Source organism: Pygoscelis adeliae, unplaced genomic scaffold (genome assembly GCF_000699105.1).
Source record: "Pygoscelis adeliae isolate BGI_AS28 unplaced genomic scaffold, ASM69910v1 Scaffold427, whole genome shotgun sequence".
In the NCBI taxonomy this organism is placed as follows: Eukaryota; Metazoa; Chordata; class Aves; order Sphenisciformes; family Spheniscidae; genus Pygoscelis; species Pygoscelis adeliae.
This window is the reverse complement of record NW_008825214.1, coordinates 1,783,628-1,806,291: the sequence shown is the minus strand read 5'-3', so window position 1 is coordinate 1,806,291 and position 22,664 is coordinate 1,783,628. Positions and strand designations below refer to the sequence as shown.

General features: G+C 39.4%; 2 protein-coding genes across 3 annotated transcripts in view; one reads left to right on the top strand and one right to left on the bottom strand.

Annotated features, from left to right (window-relative positions):
- Positions 1 to 395, bottom strand: part of LOC103921208 (selenoprotein O-like) — a 28,148-nt gene extending 27,753 nt beyond the window's left edge. The window contains exon 1 of the mRNA XM_009329135.1: positions 297 to 395. Within this exon, the coding sequence (XP_009327410.1) occupies positions 297 to 395 (99 nt within the window). The remainder of the gene's footprint in view (positions 1 to 296) is intronic.
- Positions 396 to 939: 544 nt separating this feature from the next.
- On the top strand, positions 940 to 22,537 carry PDSS1 (prenyl (decaprenyl) diphosphate synthase, subunit 1). 2 transcript variants are annotated; one of them, XM_009329117.1, is made up of 10 exons: positions 940 to 999; positions 1,886 to 2,009; positions 2,377 to 2,507; positions 9,387 to 9,528; positions 10,334 to 10,445; positions 10,534 to 10,643; positions 17,362 to 17,442; positions 17,626 to 17,739; positions 21,239 to 21,319; positions 22,088 to 22,537. In XM_009329117.1, exons 3-10 carry the CDS (start codon positions 2,410 to 2,412, stop codon positions 22,226 to 22,228), a joined length of 879 nt encoding a protein of 292 aa, XP_009327392.1. In that variant the 5' UTR covers positions 940 to 999; positions 1,886 to 2,009; positions 2,377 to 2,409; the 3' UTR covers positions 22,229 to 22,537. The 2 variants fall into 2 exon arrangements, with proteins under 2 accessions (XP_009327392.1, XP_009327394.1); XM_009329119.1 differs by lacking the exons at positions 940 to 999; positions 1,886 to 2,009; positions 2,377 to 2,507 and adding an exon at positions 7,824 to 7,874.
- Positions 22,538 to 22,664: the final 127 nt, after the last annotated feature.

The window sequence follows — 22,664 nt, the reverse complement described above, 5'->3', positions numbered from 1 at the left end:
CCACGTCTGCCCTCCCGCCTGGGAAGCGCGAACGCCCGAAGGCCGTTCCGGTGTGCGAGGGCCGGCGGCGGGCAGGCGGGCAGCTTCCTGCCCGGGGGGGCGGCCGGGCCTTGCAGGGGGCAGGAGCGCTCTCGGTGCAAGGTTAAATACTGGCTTAAGGGTTTTCAGGGAAGGATTGGTTACTGTTGTGGGGAAGAACCTCTCGGACTCTTCTCTAGGCGGGAGCAGGGAAAGCGATGGTCATTAGCGTGAGATTTTCAACGTGTTTGTGCGTAAGTTAGCATTATGAGTTGTACTGGGGGGCAGTTCTCGCTGCATTCCTTTACACCTTCCTCACAAGCCAAGCTACTGTTCTGACCTGCAGTAAAGTGTGCTGGCTGTGATGTGTCCAGCATCGTGCATGACCCAGTCTTACAGTGTTAAGCAGCAGCGCAAAGGAGAGAGTCTGTCTGTGCCCTCACTGAAGGAAGAATAGGAAGAGATCAGCTTCAGGGGAAAACAAGGACATGTTCTTCTGTTAGTGTGGTAGTTTACAGAAGCAGCTCTTGTCCTTTTCTGTGTGCCTTGACTGGTGCCGTCCAGATTTATCTGCAAGTCAGGGAACGTTTGAAAATTGCACCTTCTACAAGTGCAAAAGCAAGGTTTCGTTAGAGCAGTTCTGGGAAGTTAACTGATATGCCTTATGGGCTGGTCCTACGAGGGGAGAAAGTCCAACACTCCTGAGCAGAACAGTCAGTTTGAGTCAGAAGCTAATGTACGTATTGGCAGTTAGTCTCACGTGATGTGGAAGGAGATTATGAGACTCCCTTTGCTGCTGAGTTGTTAAAATGGAGAAGTAGAGCGGTGCTGATGAACAGACACTTGTTTTTTGTAATCAAATGTTTTCTGTTAGTTTAAAGTTCTATTAAATTAACCCTGATTTTTCTTTGTGCAGATATGTCACTTCACCCAAAGACGTTCAACTTTGTCATTTCCAAAAATATGTAATGTATTTTGGCGGTAAGTTGGAGATTCATATTGTGGTGTAATGGGTAAAGACATAGTTATTGGGTGAACTGGGTAGTTACACCTGCAAGCTGTAAACTTTGAAAATAAGGTTATTCACTCTAGTATATAGTTGGATAATTCTGTGTAGACTGCTGCTATGGTGCCGAGTCTGAATCTAAGTCCTCCATCCTGGAGAGCAACAGGCAAAGCAAGAATGCCCCAAGAAAACCCATATGGTTCATTTTGAAAAAGGAGGCATAATAAGAGGCATAAACTTCAACTCCAAGGAACGTAAAAAAAATCAGGCCTAAGCCTAATGCATCTTAATGCGTCCAGGTGGAGCTTTCACCCTTTACTGATGAACTTTCATAGCATTGTCATGCTCCCTGGAAGTATTGATTTAATTTATAATGTAGCTGGGTGTGCAAAGGAGAATTTTCAAATCCAAGTCAGGAATATTTTTCCAGGAGGATACAGGAGAGGGAAGAAAGTAACAGAATAATTGTGTTACTGGAAGATGAAGACTCCATCTCCAAATGTACACTATACTATCAATAGCGTATTCAAAAGGAATACACTGAGAGCAATGTAGTTTTAAGTGTCTCAGAAGACTTCTGTAATCTGTTAAGGGCAGGGGTGTGTGTTATTGTTTGCCAAATGCTGCACTTTGCCAGCTCCTAAAAGTCTGCGATCATCAATATGTGGCTGTGCTGTCCTTGCACCTTACTAGCTGGCTGAAAAGGGTGTTTTGATGCCTTCTGTTTATATTTTAGCCATTTGGTTAAATTTTGTGTGAGGAGAAAGGAGGAGGAGGAAATGCTTTTAAATGTTTCTGTTTGGGGAGTCAAGGAAAGTTTGCTTTTACCAGTGTTACTCTCTTGAAAAACACTGTCACCAGGTTTCATCATACAAGTATATCCCACTTGTTCAGCTGCAGTAAGACAGTTAGTGATGAAAAATACCAAGACCCTTTTCAACTTGGTAGAAAAGACTTGAAGAATCTCTATGAAGATATTAAAAAGGTAAGGGATTTTGGTGACTATTCTGGGATGTTGTGATGATTCTGGTTTTAATAGCAACCATCGCTTTGGAGGATAGTTATTGAAAGGCTATTCTCTATGTTTATGAATAGCTGTCTGAAACTGAAACTGAAGGCAAAGAGAGCATTTCTACATATCTTATAGAACCAGAATGCATTTTTTTTTTCTCCTGACTTACACTGCTGGAATGCATCATTTATGTTTCAGCTTACCCATAGTAATTTTAAAAACAACTTTAGCTTACATTGGGTGGAATGAATACAGACGATAACCTTATAAAAGCATACTGTTTTGCTTACACTAAACAGATTGGCTTTGTAACTTTTATGCTGATACGTTCTTTTTATAGGAATTACTTGTATCTACAGCCGAACTTAAGGAAATGTGTGATTATTACTTTGATGGGAAAGGAAAGGCCTTTCGACCAATGATTGTGGTGCTAATGGCAAGGGCTTGTAACATTCATCATAATAATTCCAGGTGAGTTGGTCACTTTTAGATATATGGACACATATCATACTTGAAATTTATCATTCTTGTGTTCCCGAAAAATATTTCTAGTAACTTCATGAAAATAAAAAGCTCCTTGGTAAAACCTGACTTTAAGTTCCATCGTGAAGCTGTATTTTTGTAGTTAGCAGTGCAAAAGGAACTACTGAGTTTATTACACGCTGCCACATGTAAAGTTGTGGACTATACTGCAGTTGTAACTGGTGATGGATAAATAATGTTGCCAAATTCTGATATTTGTAAAGCTTTTAGTCAATTTTAGTTCTTACATAAATGCTTTATTAGAACCTGTAATACTCCTTGAAACTATATGAACTTAATTAACAGTATTTTTCATTTGTAACCACTCCTGTAGCTATTAAACTCTTGATGCAGGTAGGAACTTTGCTGCAAGAAGAGACTTTCATAGCTTTTTTTGTAATTATGCAGAAAAGCCATTAAGCAGGTGGTATGATTATATTCAAAGCTGTGAGACATTCAAAACAATCAGAGATTTCGCCTCACCTCCAGGAGCAAGTTTCTATGCTTTAATGTAAGATTCTAAGCTTAGAGCTGGTGTAATCCTGATGTTCTTCGAGTTACTTGTCTTTTGAAAGCAGTTTTAACTGTGCAGAACATCGTCATGCTCGCCCTGTACTCTCTATCACTCCTTGCTCTGGCTGATTGCAAATGCTTCTCTCCACGCATTTCTATAAGTTCTTAAGCTTGCATTTTGAGGAAGGATGTTGGCTAGAGTGTTCTCTGCCTTCCAGCTACGCTTCCAGTCTTCCCTCGTATGGAATTTCAAGTATGAAATCTTTGGTCCCTTGCCAGAAGTGTTTCTAGACTGATTTATCAGTCTTAAGGGATTTCTCTCAGCTCTCGCATCATTTTTTCCTTAGCGGTAGCTTAATGCCTTGTTGGACTTGATTTCTACCTCAGACTATGGCATATATTTTGCCACTTGATATGGCACCTCTCCCGGTATACCCACTCCCGTGTGAATATAATTTAGAAGGAGAAAGCAAAACGGAGTTGGCAGTGTCCTGTCCTGTGTGTGCCAATTCCTCTTGTTTTAGGAAAACATTGTCCAGGATTAATGAACTTCACTCCAGCCTGATGCTGTTCTCCATTCAGTACTGCTCCTTGTCACTGTCTTAGAGGTAGCAAAAGGAACAATACCAGTTGTGAAACTCCTCAAGGATGTCCTTTGTCACAGCACTGATTGACTTAATATTTTCATGAGTGATCTTGTCATGAAAAACAGGAGCTTGATGGTGGCACTTTTTGATGACAAAATAATTCTTGATGACTAGCCATCCACAGGGGCATGAAAGGAAGCACAATAAAACAAAAATTTCTGCTTGAGCTTGGAGGCTTATGAGTGTCCCATTAGGGTGTAACCCCAATGTGATTTGCATCCACTTTCTTTATGAAAAACCTTAAAGTAATCCTAGCATACATCAACCATAGTATATCCAGCTCAGCTACGGCGGTGCTGATACCCTTGTATAGTGCTTTGTGAAATCATCAGCATATCTGATCCTTGTGTTCAAAAAAAGATAAGTCCAGCTAGCTTCAGGGGTGGACTGCAAAGATAATCAGGGAGAATGAAGGACTTCTGGTCTACAAATTTATCAGGATCAAGGGTGAAAGAGCTATTTATGACAAAGGATGACGTTGCTAAGGGGATGGAAACTTAGGAAGAGACTTTTAACAACTGGGGCAGTGAGTTTTTGGAGCATCATTCTAGTCAGAATAATGGGAAAAATAGTTTTATCTCATTCTAGTGTGTAGCATGAGAAGCTTATGAACAAAATTATGTAGTGTACGTACCAAGAAGGCTGGAATTGATGTCATATGGTGTAGGAGGTGAGCAGTGAATCAAAGACAAGAAGTAGCTGTAGAAAGAACTGGATTTGCCTTTATATGCTCAAAGTGTATTTGCTGTCTTTTGACATATGTATATGCTCATGGGCATATTCTTGTCCATGCATTATGCTGTCTTGAAACCATCAGGACCAGTTTTGAGACCTGCGCTATGCCAGTGAGAAAATGTGATCTCAGAGTTCAAGTGCCACATATGCCTGAGGCAATTGTTCGCTTTGCAGTAGCCAACCCTCAGCATAAGCGCTCTGATTTATAGAAGCCCGTGTCATTTGGCAGCTTTTGTATATCTGTTGCAGTTTTTGTCAGCACCTCCAAACTATGTTTGATGTTTAAAAGCCTCCTAATTAATCTGAATGTTCCTTGTATAGGACAGAGTGAGTCACTATCTCTGTCATGTTTCTAGAATGAAATTCTGAGTAGGGAGAACAAAAATGTTTCAGCAAATGAACAGAATGAAATCCCAGGGTATTTACCTTCCTCTTCTTTGCCTCATGCCACTTTTTTCTAAGCCTATGATTGTAATTAATTCACATATGTTTATACAAGTCTTCAGTGTACTGCTTTTTGGTTCAGTCATGATGACCAACATCTTTTGAGGGCTGGATAGGCCATGCCAAAAGAATATACTTTCATATTTTGGATACCCACTTAGAGTTGATGAAATTTTATGGGCATTTTCTTCTCTCTTGCTTTTAAACTTCTTGAAGCAGGCTGTGTTACACCTGCTTTGTATGTACATATACTTCCAGTTCACGCTGATACTGGTTTCATTATTGTTGCTTCTTAAAGCAGCATTGCTTCCAGGTGACAAATTGTTCTTCCAACTTCTTACTGTTTGTGAGGAAAATTGCGTATGTAGAGAAGGAAACACTGCATATTTGTAACTCTGCTACTCTGCTATAGACCTGAGGGGAAAAAAAATACTTGCTTTCCATTCTGCTTCTCCTGATATTTTTTTAAGATGTCTTTCCTCTTTCAACTTGTCATTTCCCTTAAAGCATGTTATCGTTCTTTTCCTCAGTTAATATTGATTCTTCTCCCAGACTTGTTTTTCTTTGTTGAAGCTTTGGTTCCCACACAGGTAATCAAAGATACTGGCCAGAACATCTGTAGACCTGTGGGGTGAGCCAATATCCTGTGCTGTTCGTCCCTAGCATTGTTTTTTTTATTCTGCCTCTGGGATTTGTGTTACTGATGTTGAGTTTCTGCTTCTTCTTGCTGCCATTCTCAATGGTCATATAACTTGCAGGACTCAGTATGCTTTTGCCTGTTCTTTTGTTCTGATTTTTTTTTTATGTGCAATACTATTAGAAAAGGTAAAACTCTTCCTTATTTGGCTGTTAAAATAGCAACCTATAACTTTGTAAGGTTATAGGTTATGATTTTATGAGGCAGTCCAGAGAGACCTCCTTGTCTTCACAGACCCCCACCAGAATAGCTGAGACTTTTCAAGTGAATGGAGGGGAACACCCAGGTAGCTCTGCTTACAGGTTAGGTGATGTCATCGTTTATGTTTAGATTTGAGGAAGGCTAGGTATTTAGAATGCCCTCAGCAGGTTAACTGTCTTTCTAGAGTGAGGTCTCTTTATTGTAGTCATATCAAGGAGAATGACAGTTGTATGGAGAATCTGAACTATTATCAAAGAGATAAGTGTCTGAAGCATTCAAATTGTCCTGTGCTGGTATGTTGTTTTTTTTTCCCTTGAAGATCCAAGTGTCAGAAGTCCAACCCTGAGTCCTTAGGTCCCTTGGGCAATGGCTTTTTGCTTAATGATAGCAACTTACCTTTGTGCGAGAGTGAGAATTGTTGTAAAGAGTTTAAGCTGAAGTCATGCAAACCTTCAATTTCACACATCCTCTGGCATTTCTTCACATACCTGTGTGCAGAATTTCACAGAATTATCACTTAGCCTGACTGGACCTACTGTTTCTGTTTAGGGTGTATTCTCCAGAGGTGTTTGCAAATAGGAGTTTTTATTTCTATTTCTGCAACCAAAATGAAAGAGACAAACAAATAAGAGAAGGCCCAAGTAGTACAGAGACATCTCAGTAGAGAAAATAGTGAGCACAAAAGATATAGGGGGAAAAAGGGAAATAAACCCATCAAAATAGTGCGAGAAATACTTAAATATAATGACCTGGCTAAACTCGATAGAATAATATTTCCTAAAGATATGAGGACCTGCCAGCAACCTTAGTCCTCTTTTCTTTCACTCCTCCAAACCATGGTTGTCAGATGCCTGTACTGTATGCTGTTTTTCAGCTGTTCTATAATTTGCTCCTGTGTTAACACATCCCTTCTCTATGCTTCCCCTAGTTTGCAGTGCCTTTCTGTGTCACAGACTGTGTTTCTGAAATGTTCGTTTCTTTCAGCCACAGGGACTTAACAGCAAAAGCGTGCTTTGAGGAGTGTGGTCATAACACAGAAATTTTGCAAGTTCTTTTGCACGTTTCCTGTCTTTAAACTGGCAATATTTACTTACTGGCAAACACATTGCAAAGCTCTTTGTTGCAGACTCTAAATACTGTTTTGTGTTGTTTTGAGTGCTGCCCCCTCACACCCCCCCTTTTTTTTTTTTCAAGGGGATATTTGGAGGGAAAGGTGTGTTTGGTGGTTTTTTTAACCTGTAAGATCAGCCTTGGTCTTGTTCAGTGTACATGACACAAGTTCTGTAACAGAAAAGACCTCAGGGTACTGTAGGTCTATAAAAGCTTATCACAGAATCAAGCAGGGGGTCCTACTGAAAATAGAACATGGTCAAGGACTTAAAAATTAATATAATGCATGTGTAAAAAGATAAACTTAACAGTTGTATAAAAATTTTGTGTAAATATATATCATCCTGGGGTGCCTTTACGTTGAGAATGACCTAAAAATGGCATCTTTCCACTCACTGGACTTGTGGGGACCCAGTTATCTATTGACTTGAGTTACTGCTACTTTTTGCTTTTGTTTTGCAGGCGAAACAGAATGAAAAATGGCAGGGAATGACAAGGATCCTGTTTCCTGTGTGTTTTCCCTAAAATAGGCATGCTCTGATTCAGTATTACTCTCACAAGATGTTTGTAGGAAACTATTGCAAAATTTTTTGCCAGCGATGGGAAGGACCTTGCCTGAGACCTTGCAGAAATAGTAGTTTAAAAAAAACCCTTCAGGTTAAATTATCACGTTTGATGTAACGTTCTGGGAATCAGACACACGAACCATGAGCCGTTCCTATGCCATTTTTAGTCATTGTCAGAGATGAAATGCACTATAATGCAGAACTTTTCAAAACCTGCTTTTGAAATGTCTGTCTTTGTGCTGTCTTCATACTACTGAAAGATTTTGGTGTGTTGGTGAGTGTTGCCATTTACTGCTACTTCCCAGCAGGAAGTCCAGTCTGCTGACATAATTAAAGGAAAAGGGAGTCCCCAAAAGGAGACCAGTGCATGAAAGAGGCTGGAGACCTTTACCGTTTTTTGAAGGTAAGTTCTCCTACTTAGTAACAATAGTTTATTTTGGAAAACTACTTACACTGAACTAGCATTTGACTAAATTACTAGTCCACAGTAAAACTTACCTTCAAACAACCGTGAAGGTTTCCAGCTCTTGTTTTCTGTTGTTTAAAAGCCACATTTTCACAGCCTATGAGCCACACATCCTGCTATTGTTCAGGATGTAGAACTCCCACTGACAGCAATGCAGAGTTCTGCATAGAGGTAGGTGTCAGAACGCAGTATTATGTCAGCAGACTGCAAGATGTTCTTTCATTTTGTGATTAATTACTAGATTTTAATAGACATAGGCAATGCAAGAAGATTTTTAAATGCCCTTCAGCTGAGCTGAAATTATTATCTTCTGTTTCTCTCAGTTCTTTTTCTGTTCTGCTGGAAAATAGTGTGATTTGCTCTGTTATCTGTATACCAGAAGTAAGTATATCTGTATATCAGAAGTAATTTTTTCTTTTGTTGGGCTTTTTTGGTTATTGGTTTGGGTTTTTTTCTTTTGTTGGGTTTGTGGTTTGTTTTTTTAATGTCCATGCGGGCTTGTTACAGGCAAGGCTGACTGAGATAGCCATTTCTGGGATCCTGCATGCAACCCATGATAGAAAGATAGATACTAGAACAAGGCAGTGGCAGTTGGATACTAGGGTAGATGGTCCTTTGTGTGAGCTAGGTTGGCTCTTTTATGTTCGTTTTTCCAACCTTGATCCCTAGATAATTGTTTCTGTGTTCTTCCATTACCTTCTTTTCACCTAGTTTAAAAAATAACGTAGGTGTGAACTACTGAGAGTTGAATCATCAGTGTTAGATCTTCCCAAAGGCTGAATTTCAGTAAGTGTTAGGTAGTTAGTGTTTACAGTCGTAAAGTGGTTGCAGTATAATTCCAGTTAATTCCTCAGGCTTTTGAAGAACCTCTGAGGTCTTAAGGTAATGAGGTAACTCATGGACCTTATCCTTTATCTTATATCTTTCAAATGTAGAATACAGGTTTCTATGCCTGTTGATCTCTCCAGCTTGCTGGTTAGTAGAGTTAGCCAGCTTTGGAGAGTTTGTGATGCTGCGTCTTATATGTAGAGCCACACAGAGGTAAGGAAAACTTAAAAACTCTTCTACAAAGCTACCTGTCATTCGTTTCTCTGCTGTTTTCCAGATTTCCATCCTCTTGGAACTAAGCACGCTGTGCTATTTATTGCAGTCTGGATTTAGAGGGATTAGAGTCAGTAACTCAGGAGTTCTGCAGTACTGTTAATGCAGCGAGGCAGAAACAGGCCTAATAAGGATGGAAACGTCCCATTGCACTTACTGTACTAATGTGATCTTACTTTCTCTTGTCTTCCTAATTCCAGGTTTGAAAGATGGGGTTCAGACCATGGAAAAGCTGCAACAGCTGTTTTCAGAGAAACATTTTTTGTTTGGTTTTAGTAGAGATTTCTTTTAGTGTTGCAGCATATTTAATTGATTTAATTGTTTGACAGTTCTTGTTTTTTATTTTAGGGAGGTGCAAGCAAGCCAGCGCTCTGTGGCCATAATTGCTGAGATGATCCACACAGCTAGCCTAGTTCATGATGATGTTATTGATGATGCAAATTCTCGCAGAGGAAAAATGACAGTCAATCAAATCTGGGGAGAGAGGAAGGTGAGTTTGCTATCATGTGCAAGACTTGCCTTTGAGTTTCAGCAGAGCACAAATACCTAGGGTTTTTGTCACATTGCTATCCTTAGGCACAGTCTTAGGATATGCCAGAAGAAGTATGAAGAGGTGTGTACAGATTGTGGGTAAGACAAATGTGTGTTCCTTTTTTGAACTGTTGGAAGTATTAGATAATGTATGAGTGTAGTGTGATTCTTACTGATTTTGCATTCCCTATGCCATTCTCTGCAGTGCTGTTTGGAATACTTTGAACTTGCACTTCATCCAGAACACTATAGGTTACCCTGATTCAGTAGTAAATACAAAAAGGTTTTCAGTCAGCATGAACATTTTTTTTTGCTCTTTTGAGAGAGGTGTTTCTTCAAAGACCGTTAAAAGGAAGGTCTTAATCAGAAAATGCAAGGAAAGAAGTACAATGCTGATGCATCGGAATTTATTATGGCAATTCAGAGCTGTCATGGCATAGCAGTCACAACAGAATGGTCAAATAGAGAAGTAATGTTCAAAAAAACTTCACAGGGAAACACATATTGAGATATTGAATACAGGGAGGACAGTGCTTATATAGAAAAATATAAACAGCACTATAAGATAGGGATTAAAAAATGGTTCCAATTTTAATATTTGGTTATCTTCTGTTTTCTGTCTGTTACAATGAGATATGTGTGCTCTATGTAGGAAAATGATGTGATGTGAGTAGACCTGCCAAATAAAGGAAATTGTATTGTCTGTACTAACACTTACAGGAAAAGACTTAAAAGATCAATTTATTTTTTTTTTTAATTCTTAGGCTGTTCTAGCTGGTGACTTCATCCTCTCAGCTGCTTCCGTAGCTTTAGCACGAATTGGAAACACTGCTATCATCTCTGTTCTAACTCAGGTGATTGAAGATCTGGTGCGTGGTAAGGTCTTTTCCTATTTTTGTCTTTAGATTTGCTTGCCTAAGCAGTAAACCCACAAATAAAATCTCCCATCTGTGCAACTTTTTAGGTGAATTCCTCCAGTTGGGTTGCAAGGAAAATGAGAATGAGAGATTTGCTCACTACCTCGAGAAGACTTTTAAGAAGACCGCGAGTCTTATAGCAAACAGTTGTAAAGCAGTATGTACGTCTGTCTCTTCTAAAGTTAACATACCATGCTGTAAACTTCACAGCTAAACTCCTAGTTATTGCTGTTTTCTCTGGAAACCCTCCAAAGCAAACCATTTAAATGGTATTCTGCCAGAATGTGAATGCGTTTGAGATTGTGCATTTTATCACAGTTCAGCCGTGTAGCCTCCAATATTGGTTTTCACTCTTTCTTTTCTATGTTCATACACAGATTTATTGTTATCCTCACTTGAATCAAAATAAGGTTCACAGTGGCATCTGTTAATTTATGAAATTCTGCAACTTTGAGACAGTGTTTTTAATCTCAGTTGATAATTCTTGAGCCTGCAATTTGATTTTAAGTCTTCTTTGAGATCTGGTCCCACTCATTGGTGCCGAGTGGGACCTTACAATGATAACAGCGGGAGGAGACAACTAACTGTGTATGTGGTACATTACATTGTAAAAGAACAGAAGCATGTATTTCTTGATTTGTTTGGGGTTTTTAATTATCAATTGTTATATCCAACCCTTTCTGTCATTCAGTTCTGTTACTTCATTACAAAAAGATCTGATTCAAGATGATGTTCTTATTCACAAAACATGTTTAGTTTTAGTGCAGACAATGGAGATGGGCAATAATCTCACCTCAAAAGAGAGTTATAAATTTATTTTTTTTATTAAAAGTGGTATAGCTGGCGTATGCTATAGCAAGAGGGAGTTCTAAGAGAATTAGACTAAAAATCTGTGCTAGTGTTAGTCATCCTCCTTTGTTCTCAGAGAACTGGTGGATTTGTGCAATAGACAGGAGTTGCAAATTGCTTAAATCAAAAGGATCGTATAGATTGAGAGACACAGATTTTGTGGGGAGGGAAAATATCTTTCATTCTAGTTGGAGGAAAGAAATTAAGTCTTCTGGATTGCTCATATTAATGGCAATATGACCCTGGCAAGAATTTCCCTTTGCAAGTCTTCATTTATACTAGTGGGCAATTGGACTAGTAAGGAGCATCGTGTTATTCTGCTACCCCAATAAAAACATAGAAGTTTTTATATTCACTTTGACAGTTTTCCTAACAGAACCTTCACAGATAGAAGAAGAAATCACCTTCCCACTGGGTAGATTCTCCTTACAAATGTGCTATTTTGAGTTTTTTTCCTTTTCATAACTCGCAAGAGTTAAGGATTTAAGCACTTCCCTCCAGATTGTGGCTGTGATGCTGGTGAAGGGGGTGTTTGGCTGCTTTTCTTCTAGTGGCTGTTCTGAGTTGTTCCATTGCTGAATTGGTGGAATTTTATGTGCAGTAAAATTTGTGTTATAAAAGAAAAATGAGAGAGGTCTGTCTTTATGGCAAAACCATACTTACTGCATACAGTAGCAATGACTTGTATATACATGTCTCCCTTGGTTTCTTTCTGCATGGATTAGGCGAACTCTACTGATAGCAGTGAAAAGGGGATTTTTTTGGTTTGGGATTTGGGGGGTTTTTTTGGGGGTGGGTGTTGGGGTTTTTTTTGTTTAGATGGTTTTGGCTACTGAGGAAAAGGATGGAATCAGAAGCGAGTTCTGTTTTCTGTAGTGAAAATGATAAGCAGGATCATCACTTCTAGCTTGAAAGGAAATTCAGTTGGGGAATCAAGAGTATTCACATCTTGTTTTCAGGGACAAAGCTAAGGAGAGAAATTATTGGTTTTCAGAACATCAGTTACAACCAGACTGGTGTGTCATTAGAAGCAGTTTAGTTCCAGTTAATGACAGGAAAAAACAGTGGTTTGTTTCTGTGCATAAATAAGATAAAAGTATTAACTGGAAAGAAGATGTCAAACAAGTTCAGGTGGCATCTTAGAATTCTACAGTGTCATGCCTTAGAGATGAAAGAGTAGGGTATTCCTGGAAAAATGTCTAAACAAGATAACAGATAGTCTGTCAACACCAGTCTAGTCACTGTAATAGATACCTTCTGCATCACCAAAGCTTTACTGCATTTAAATCAAAAGTCCTTTAAGTTAGCAAAACAATTTTTTATGGACAGAACAGTCTGTTCAAGCTGTTAGAGCCATCCCAGTCTCCAGTTTATTTCTACAATAGTTCTGCATGGGGGAATGTTACCAAAGTTGCAGTCAAAGTAATACATTGCAAAAGGAAATGGTGGCAGATGGCCCAGAGGGTCACTGAAGCCTTAGTTACTGAAAGGCATTTTTCAGAGAAACATGAGAGGTGACTTTGGTTCAAGAATTCAGAAACAATAAAGCTGACGTGGAATTTCTATTAGTCATCAGGCAAGCTGGAGATGGCAAAATAAGCTAAGCAGGTTCTCTTTCTGTCTTTTTTTTATCCTACTGTAATGTGAATTCCTAGCCCTCATAAAGCTGTTTATATTTTGCATAGCATACTTTCAGAAGAGGGATTAAATCATGCTTGTTTTGAGATAAGTGTAAAGTTGCACTAGAGATTCTTGATCTCTCTATTAGGAGAAAGCATGCAGCCTCCGTAAGTAAGGCAAGGCTGTGTATGGAAGGTCAGCCTTACAGACTGAAGAAAAGGAATAGTCTGCAGCTCTGGATCTACCTGTGAGCTCCTGCTTTAACTAGTTCTTCGTAGTTTGGTGTGTGCACAGGGCTCCATTGGAAAAACCTACCAGGGTGTGGAACTGGAGTCTAGGAAAATAAGACCTCTGACCACCACCAGCAAAACTGATCCCCCCCAGCCCAGCTAGGCACGCAGACTACAATGAAGTCCAATGACAGATGTAGGGTAATAGCGTCAGTAGCATCAGATATTATGGTCAGCCAGTAAATTTCCTTATTTATTGTTTAAAATACAGTAACTCCTTTGGGGGTATTTCTTCTTCATAATGTTTGCTATGAAAACAATTAGCATAAATATATCACAGATATTCAGGCAGATAATCTTCACTTCTGTAGAAGTACAATCCTTCATAAACAAGTACTTGGTTAACACGTTAAAATATTAATTACTTGAGAAAAGGTCAAATGCATGAAAATGCAGACTCAGGACAAGATAGTTGTCTGCTGTGTGTGGGGGCTCCTGCTGGGTAGACGCCTTCCTCTCCCAGGTAGGCCTTCATTACCCCCTTCCCAAGAGTAGTTACCAGAAAGGATCTGAAGAGTCTGGAGGAAAAGTCAGGGCTGTGCCCTGCAGCAGTGGAGGATAAGCACATACTGGGCTGCATCGCTACCAGCGCAGCTAGCGCATCAAGGGAAGTGACTGTTTTCCTCTGTTCAGCACGTGTGAGCCCAAGGCTGGGCTCCCTCTTACAAGACAGACATTCACATTGTGGAGTGAGTTCAGTGAAGGGCCACCACGATGGCTGGGGGCTGGCACAAATGACATGCCGAGAGTTGGTTTTAGTCTGGAGTAGAGAAGGCTAAGGGGGAATCCTCTTGCTGTCTCCAGCTATGTAATGGGAGAGTGTAGGGAGGATGGAGAGATGCGCAGTGAAAGGACAAGTTGTACCTAGCTCAATTAGCTATTATGAAAAATTCCTCCATGAGGTTGGTCAAATGCTGGAACAGGTTGCCCAGACAGGGTGTGGGATCTTCATCCTTGGAGATGCTCAGAACTCAACTGGACACAGCCCTGAGCAACCTGATCTAACTTGAAGTAAGCTCTGTTTTGAGCAGATGACTCGACCAAATAACTTTCAGAGTTCCCTTCCAACCTAAATTATTCTGTGATTCCGCTGGAAAGAGGAACAGTGCTCCTGTCTGGAAAAACAGTGGTGGATGAGCCACGAATGAGAAGGCAGGATCCTGACTGCTTCAGGAGATGGGCATGGAAGAGAAAGGCTGGAAAAGGGGAAGATTTTTAGAGCCTTTTCCTTTCCATGGTGTCCACAAATCTAGAAGTATGAGAGCAAACGTCTCTTGGACTGTTTATACAAGCATATCCCTGCCCAGCAGCTGGTTTTCGTCTCTGATCTACAGGGCACTGGTATAGATGTGCAAGTGCTTTCAACTCCAGCTGCCGTATTCTCACATGATAAATAACAGAGCACGATGTATCTACCCAGAGCTGATGATAGAATATTTTATGGATGTGAAATTCAGTAAAGAGGCAAGATTGGTTTATAGTCTCTCCTGTAACATAAAAGAATAGAAACAATTTTTTATTTTAAAAAGTGTGTTTGAAATAATGCCAAGCAGATTGACTTGCTTTACTGAATTCAAAGAACCTTTCTAAAGAATTTGTTCCACTTGGTATTAGGAAGGCTTTTTCGTCAGGATTTAGTGGAGGACAGGTCTGAATTCTTGCAAGATTAAATTTGTAATCAACCAGTCGTATCAGGGGAGCTATAGGATGTTTTCAAAGGGTGAGCTTTATCATTTAAACATATATCATTATATTGATATTGTTATCTTGATTTGTATTTTTAAATGCATGCTATTATCCCAGTATGGCTTCAGTTAAACTTCATCACTCTGAGTGACAGGCTGAGCGGGACAAGGCTGGCTGCCTGCAACCCAGTGAGTGTCCAGATGGGGGCAATAATCCACAAGAGCAATTTGAGAAATTGGCTCTTGAAGGAGCTCCCTGGTAGACAAGACCTAGTCATGTTGCAGGTTTATGACGTGGTCGTGGTCAGAGAGTTGCTCACTTGAGGTGTGATAGGCATATCGATCTCCTGGATTTTCAAATATTTTTGTCTTCAGAAATGTTCATAACCTGAATAGGAGCTATGAAGGTCTTCTCTTGCAAAGATGCAAGAATTAATTTTGCATTGATGAATTTTGGTTGTGTTACATTTGGTTGTGTTACATTCTGTAACTCATGCTTCTGTTTTTTAAATGTACATCTGCTGCTGTGATTCTTTACATAGGTAATGTCTGTGTCCCCAGAAAACTGTCCACCTACAGGAATAGCTCTGCTCTGACCTTTCAGATTAAACGAGAAAGCTCTTCTCTTTGCATGGCACTTCCTCTCCCCATCTACCAACTTGTGCCCACTCTGACCCTTTGCCATTAACCAGGATTTTGTCACTGTTCTGCTGAATTCCAGATTTTAATTCTTCACGTGAAATGTGGTGGTAGGTAAAGATTTCATTGAAACAGGGTAGATGCACTCCCCCTGCCTTGCTGATACCATTTGATTTATATTACAGAAGCAACCGAAAGTTTGCTAGGCATGGTACAGCAGTAGATGATGTTAACTCTTTGGGGCAAATACTTTTATTTAAGAGACGAGCATCAAGAGGAGGATAAAAGGGCAAAATGTTCTAGTTTGATAGTCCCTAGCAATGTCTATTTAAATATCTCATATTTGCAGTTCACTCTGTTCTAATAGCCTTCAGGATTTTCTATGATTAGACATAAGTAGCATTATTTTCCTGCTATATTATCTTCCTCTTTTAAATAAAATTGGGAAATGCAAGATGCTGTTAATGCCTCAGGCATCCAGATTCCTCTCGGTTTTAACTGTTATCCACCGATGCAGGTTGTGACTGGGAAGCGTTCTGATGCTCAGTTACAAAATGCACTGATGCACGAAATAGTCTCTAATCTTGTGCGAGTGGCATCGCATTTATTAGGATATAACATTGTTTCTTATTTCCATCTTCATGTTCACCTCCAAAGCTACTCCTGGACTCGCTTTTAGTTTGGGGTTGGTTTTTTTGTTTTTAATGATCCTACCTTACATAGTCTTAAAGAGGAATTTTTATATATATACACGTATTTTTATGTCATGCGGTTTTCCTAGCATGTATTTTTAGTCTTGCATTAAGTAGAATGTATCTTCACTCCTTCCGTTAGTCACAGCAGATTTGGAATGTCTACAGTAAACCAGGATGGATTTCTGCCCCCTGTTCCTACCTGCTTTATTGAAGGCCGAAATAAATCTGAGTATTTAAATATAACCAACCTCATTTTGCAAAGTGTATAATCAATACATAAATGCAAAAGCGTAAGTGCCCTTACTTTGAGGCAGGATATTAATTCTCAGATCTTAGTTTGTGTCCTATATTTTAGCTTTGTGGAGTTTATTCAGCAAAACTTCTGTCTCTCAAGTACTCGATTCCTTTATCTGTACTCGATTAAAATGTTTTATTTGTTTATCTCAGTTTAGTGATACTTTTGTCTAGCTTGGTGCACTTTCTTCACTCGGTCTTTTCTTTGCCACTAATTATCCCTCGATACCTTTGTCTGCAAGCTAATCAGCTCATCCTCCTGAGCAATTCAGTTACAGTTAACATCACCCTTAAAAATAATCGTATCTCAGCTGTCCCTCCTGTATTGGGTACAACGCATCCAGTTTTGCGGATCTTTTATGGGGCGTGTAATGTTCTTTTATCTGTTGTCTGACCTCCAGTTATCCCCTGGCTGATTTATATATGTAGTAAATTTAATTCCCCTGTCACTGAACTGTATATGACTACTAGCCTGCGTGTGCAGTGCATCCACATTTCTTCTCTCTTCATCTCTGCATTATAATTTCTAAGTCTGATAAATATTTAATAAAGCTAATCTCTTTCCAGTCTTGAATATGTTTTTAATACTGCACTGCTGTTCAGCCTTGTTTTCTAATGAGCTTGGCTATTTGTGTGTATCCATGAACAGAGATAAGCCAGAATGTGCTACTGAGTCAGCATTTTTTCCTTTCCCAGATCCCTACTGTCTGTGCTTGCTATGTCACACCTATGGTCAGAGACTAAAAGTGGACGCTAACTAAAGCTTTCTATTTACTTGTTGGTTGTTTTTTTTTTCTTTTCAGGTTTCAATTCTAGGCTGCCCTGATCCCAAAGTTCATGAGATTGCATACCAGTATGGAAAAAATGTTGGCATAGCTTTTCAGGTAGTGCTTTTGTTGAACTAAAGGGAATCTAAAACCTAAACTTTTCCAAACTGCCTTAGAAATCAAAGTGGGCTGTCTTAATCCTTTCTAGAAATCTTCTCTTAACAGGATTATTCTGTATTTAGTTCTCGTTTAAAAAAAAAAGTAAGTTTTAAATTAATCTGCATGTTTATCTCTTTCCAGCTAATAGATGATGTGTTGGATTTTACATCGTGTGCCGACCATCTGGGGAAACCAACAGCAGCAGATCTCAAGCTTGGATTAGCCACAGGCCCTGTCTTGTTTGCTTGTCAACAGGTAAGTCAACAGGAATCTATTTCCCCAAAATGAGAAGTGTACACTGCTCTTCACAGCACACACAGAGGTCCAGCTCGAACACATCAAGTCTGCAGCGTAAGTGATAAGCATGGCTTGGGCACGTGTGAAAAATCAGTGTGTTCAAGATCAGCTGGATTTAGTGTGCACACACGTGTTCTTTCAGATTGAGAAACACCTTCCTACACAAGGCCTCTTACCATTAGGCCCTTGTATCAAAAGCAGCACTCATCTTTTATGTGCCCCAATTCAAGTGCTTAACCTTCACAAAGGGGCAGGTATTCAGAGTTTTTGCATGTTTTCTGCAGGTTATTCCTAAGTAGCTTCTTGCTTATGTTCTTTCCTGGGACATCTTGTTCTTCCCAGGCTTGACTTATGTATGTAGGCTTTTTGCCAAGTTCTGGGCTTTGCATCCATCCTGGGGCCAGGAACTTAAATCTCTGCCTAGCTTTTAGGTGGGCACCTCTATTTATGGGATTTGATGTCTTCATCTCTTTGTCCTCAAGTCTTATCCAGCTACAAACGTGGGAAGCTTTCGCTTCTGAAGGTAAATGCAATAGTAGTTTGGATAAGAGAAAAAAGAGTATCATATATAAAATAAGCTTAAAATTAGTCAAGATTTTTAGCGGCTTAAAAATGATTTGGAGGAGTACAAGGAAAACAGAAGTGCCAGCAGCACCAAAAGAATTGGTGCTAATCCATAAAAGGGGAAGAAACTGGTTTAATGCACCTTGCTCAAGCTTCTGGTTCACCTGAGGAAAGATTTGGGACTTAGAAAGCAGTCCTTCCTACCAAACTTCACAGCACGATACAAAAACTGGCACAACTAGTTCCAGGGGAGCTCTAATCTGTGATCTCTCATTGGAATTGCTCAGAGCTTGACACGGGAAGAGTTTTAAATAATTAAAAAAAAACCCCCACAACTTTATGACATTTACTTCCCCCTCTTTCTTAAAGAGCCTGGGGTGGGGGGAGGTGGAACATAGGCATGTGTTTGTTTCCTCATCCTTTGGGCATTTACAAGGACATATATCTCAGAAAAGACAGGAAAGCAAAGAGTATCATCCGCTTCAGAATGCAGACAAATGCATGCTGAGAACAAGCTCCTCAGTGTTCTCAGTTCCTCCCCAGAGACTCATCTGGGGGATTCACAAACTTGTTCTTGAATCATTCTTTCAGAATTTGTTGATAAGCAGCAGGATCTTGTTAGTCATCAGCAACTGGAGTTGTCTAAAGAACAGTGAGAGACGCAGGTACAGGAAGAGGATGCAATTGTGAAATGGTTTGTTTGTGTGTTAAAGCTACTGGTAGAGAGAAACAGAGACATGTTGCAAATACTCTGATTTTGGCAGAGCATGGGTGACGCTGATTGTCTTGTGGGTGTTGAATATTCCATTTTTTTAAATTAAAACTATTAATTTATTCATTTGTTTGGGTTGGCTGTCTCTGACTTTCAACTTCATCTATCATTTAATTAGCTTTATAAGATAAATGGAAATACAAGAAAAGAAAATCTGTCAGTTCTATTTTAAAATCTTGTTCTTTGTAGGTCACTTTTAAACGCTTTTCCTCATTTATATCTTTATAGATGGGAAGCGTACGTTTTTGCATTGAAAGATAACTTGACCATCTTGCAGAGTTTTCTGCATTAACCGAAAGGCTTCTTTGCTGAAAATTTCCTGCTGTTTTCAAGAAACTGGAAGAACAGCACTACAGACTTAAGTGATACATAAACAAAGTATAAGTGCTAAAAAAATTTGGAGCTTCAACAGAGACTTACCCGTGCTGCTACTAAAAGATGTTTCATCTATTTGTATCTGAGAATAAAAACTCCTGAGCCAGGACTTGAAGATAGTCCAAAATGTAGTTGTTATGGGCTGTCTTTTCTCTTGAAATTAATATTACTGCTGTCCTGCAGACCCTTTAATGTATCTGGCAATCCTCCTGTTGTTTTCTTGACAAACATACTTTAGTTCTTAATGTGCTCTGGATCTTCAGCGACAGCTGCCTTTTCTTCTTGTCCTCTCCCCTCCCTCTGAATAAATCTTTTTGCATTAGAATATTAAGGAGAGGCCTTTATACCAAAAATGTTTCGCTTGATGCAAGACCTATTTATTCAGTATTTAAAGTTCATTCACTCGATAAAAAACCCCACAATTATTTTTTAAAGAAATACACCTGTATATGCTAAGTCTAAAGCCACTCTTAAACTAGTAGAGCTGAGGAATGAAGGTTTATTTTTCTTATAAGCATTCCTGTCAAATGCTTATATACTGCCCCTTAAATCTGCAGAACTGCTAATAACAGCTTTGCATTACAGGTTTGGGGATTTTTTTTATATCCTTTAGTGCTTAAATACAAAAAGTGAAAGCATATGCATCCTATATAATTGTAAATATGAATAATATGAAAATGGATTATATGAACATGGCAATTAAATTGTCGTTACGTGGGAAGAAAGCTAGACTCTAGAGAAAGCCAAATACGAGTCACCAATAAACTTCTAAATATATCTTCCGAGAAGACTACGTAAGAGGAATAGGGAAATGTCACAACAATGAGGGATGCTACATGTTTGTTCCCTAACAAGTTTGTAGATCCACAGTTGCGGGACCAAAGGTGTGCAAGGAAAGCAGATCATTGCTTACAAGTCTACAGCAATAAAATAATCTTGGTTTGACTATAACCCTTTCAGACAAGATGAACAAACAACTCCTTCCTTTAAAAATAATTCAGTAGCTGCCTTGAGTTGTGGCCTTAGTTTGTTTGTTAAGTACCAGGTTCTTCTATTTCTGGACTGTCTGAAGAAAGTGCCTGCGTGTTTAGATAAGTAAGTGATGCAGTGACCTTCTCAGACAACTGACTTTAGTTATCTACCCGATTTGTAGGGAATTGATTGTGCAGTACTAACTACAAAGTCTACGTGATCAAAACCAAAATACATTATAGTTGTCATTTTTCTCTTTCTGTCCTGAGCTTTCCACAGGCAGAGCCTGTGTATAAAAAATACCAGAGCAACGGAAAAGCAGAAGTGGCTGTAAGAGTCAAAGGTAGCATGAAGGGTTTTACAGGTTGAACTGTGCAATATAGATATAACAAAGCTCCTGCGTTCTCTGTTGTACATATGGGGGAAGAAGTGCTTCTTCTAGTAGTTCTTCAACCAGACTATACACCTGGAAGTAGCCACATCAGAAATTACCACACTGGATCATCTGCTCAACATGATGAAAGGGCAGGTGCTAACTTTCACTACCAACTGGCTACAGCCAGTTTAAGTTTTCAGTGCTTGGGCTTTGCTATACTACAGTCCTGTGCAGATTGCAGATATTAACCTACGGCTACACCTGTAGTTGTTACCTGTAGTAACAACAGTGGCAGGGGAAGAGGTCTGTACTTTGGTTTCTTTTTGACCTTAGCATGGCAGGCAGCTACATGGAAAACAACTCATAAGCAGTACAAAACCTTCTCCCTTTGTGCTTAGTTTCCAGAAATGAATGCTATGATAATGAGACGATTCAGTAAGCCAGGAGACATTGAACGTGCTCGGAAATACGTGTTGCAGGTAAGACCGATACCAAATATTTCACTCCTGAAGTGCCGTCCCCATTGAAGTCAGTCTGAAATTCACTGCCTCTAAAGTAAAATAGCAGGGCTGCATTTTCAAATACATATGAAGTAGCACGCTATGTGCAATACCAAGTTAGTACTCTTCAGCTGCCTTACTGGCACAGTGTTTTAGCAGAAATGCTAGGTACTGAAGAGCTCTTTTTTCTTTTTTCCCTCCAATAGCATAAAATCCACATAATAAAAGTAAAAAGCTCATGCATGAACTCAGTTCCTTCAGCTGAAGAGTAGCTGTATCCAACAACTGGTGTAAGTGGCACGTAATTACCAGTCAGTTTTGTAACTGCAGTGCACACTCCGTATCAGTTTTAATTGACTCGTCCGAAAAGACTGAATAACTGTCTGTGCAAAATTAATACCTATTTTTTCAGCATAGCATGTTTTTTTGTATGTCTCTTAAGGGCAGGAGGGGAAGGGTTAAACCATTAGTTTCTAATCCTACTGAATAGTATTTTATTAAGTATACTTACAAAACAACACTGGTATTAAGTTTAATATGGATGAGGTTTAGTATTTTGAAACTTTGGGGAAGAGATGTAGGATTCAATGAATACAGAATGAATGCTCTTCCTTTCCCCCTGCAGAATATAATTAAGTGTTCAGGGTACTTACTGGCCTTAAAACTTCCCCCTGTAACTGGAAGAGGCAAAAGGCAGGAGGGAGGCTGACCAGTTATCCATTACCTTTAACTGTCTTCTTATACAAGAGTGATGGCGTGCAGCAAACAACCTACCTCGCCCAGCGCTATTGCCATGAAGCTACGAGAGAGATCAGCAAACTACGGCCATCCCCTGAAAGAGAAGCCCTCATTCAGCTGACAGAAATGGTTCTCACACGAGACAAGTGAGAGAACTCCTTCCACTCGTTCTGGCAGCTACTCACCAGACTGTGCCTAAATCTACTTCAAAAGTTATTTGCTTCCAACACAGGCTACCAAAAATTATTTTTTTTAAAGAAACTTTTTTTTTTGAAGTTCTACTTTTTTTAAAAAACAAAAGTTTAAAGTGTTTTATTGTGGGAAGCCATACAATTCAGAGCAAATCAAACTGTGCTGTACAATTGTTTTAGCAGGGGCTATTAATTGTGGGGGGTGGGGAAGATGTTTACATGTTGATGCACAAAGGCCACAATGAGAATAAATATAAATCAGTGTATGAGAACTGAAGTTGCTCCAAATTTCACTTGTTCACACTAACAGAGCATGCATGTTACCATCTGGTAAACTCCTGTGAAGAGAGATGGTTTGAATGCTTTCCTGGCTGTTGAACTACAGAAGTACCTGG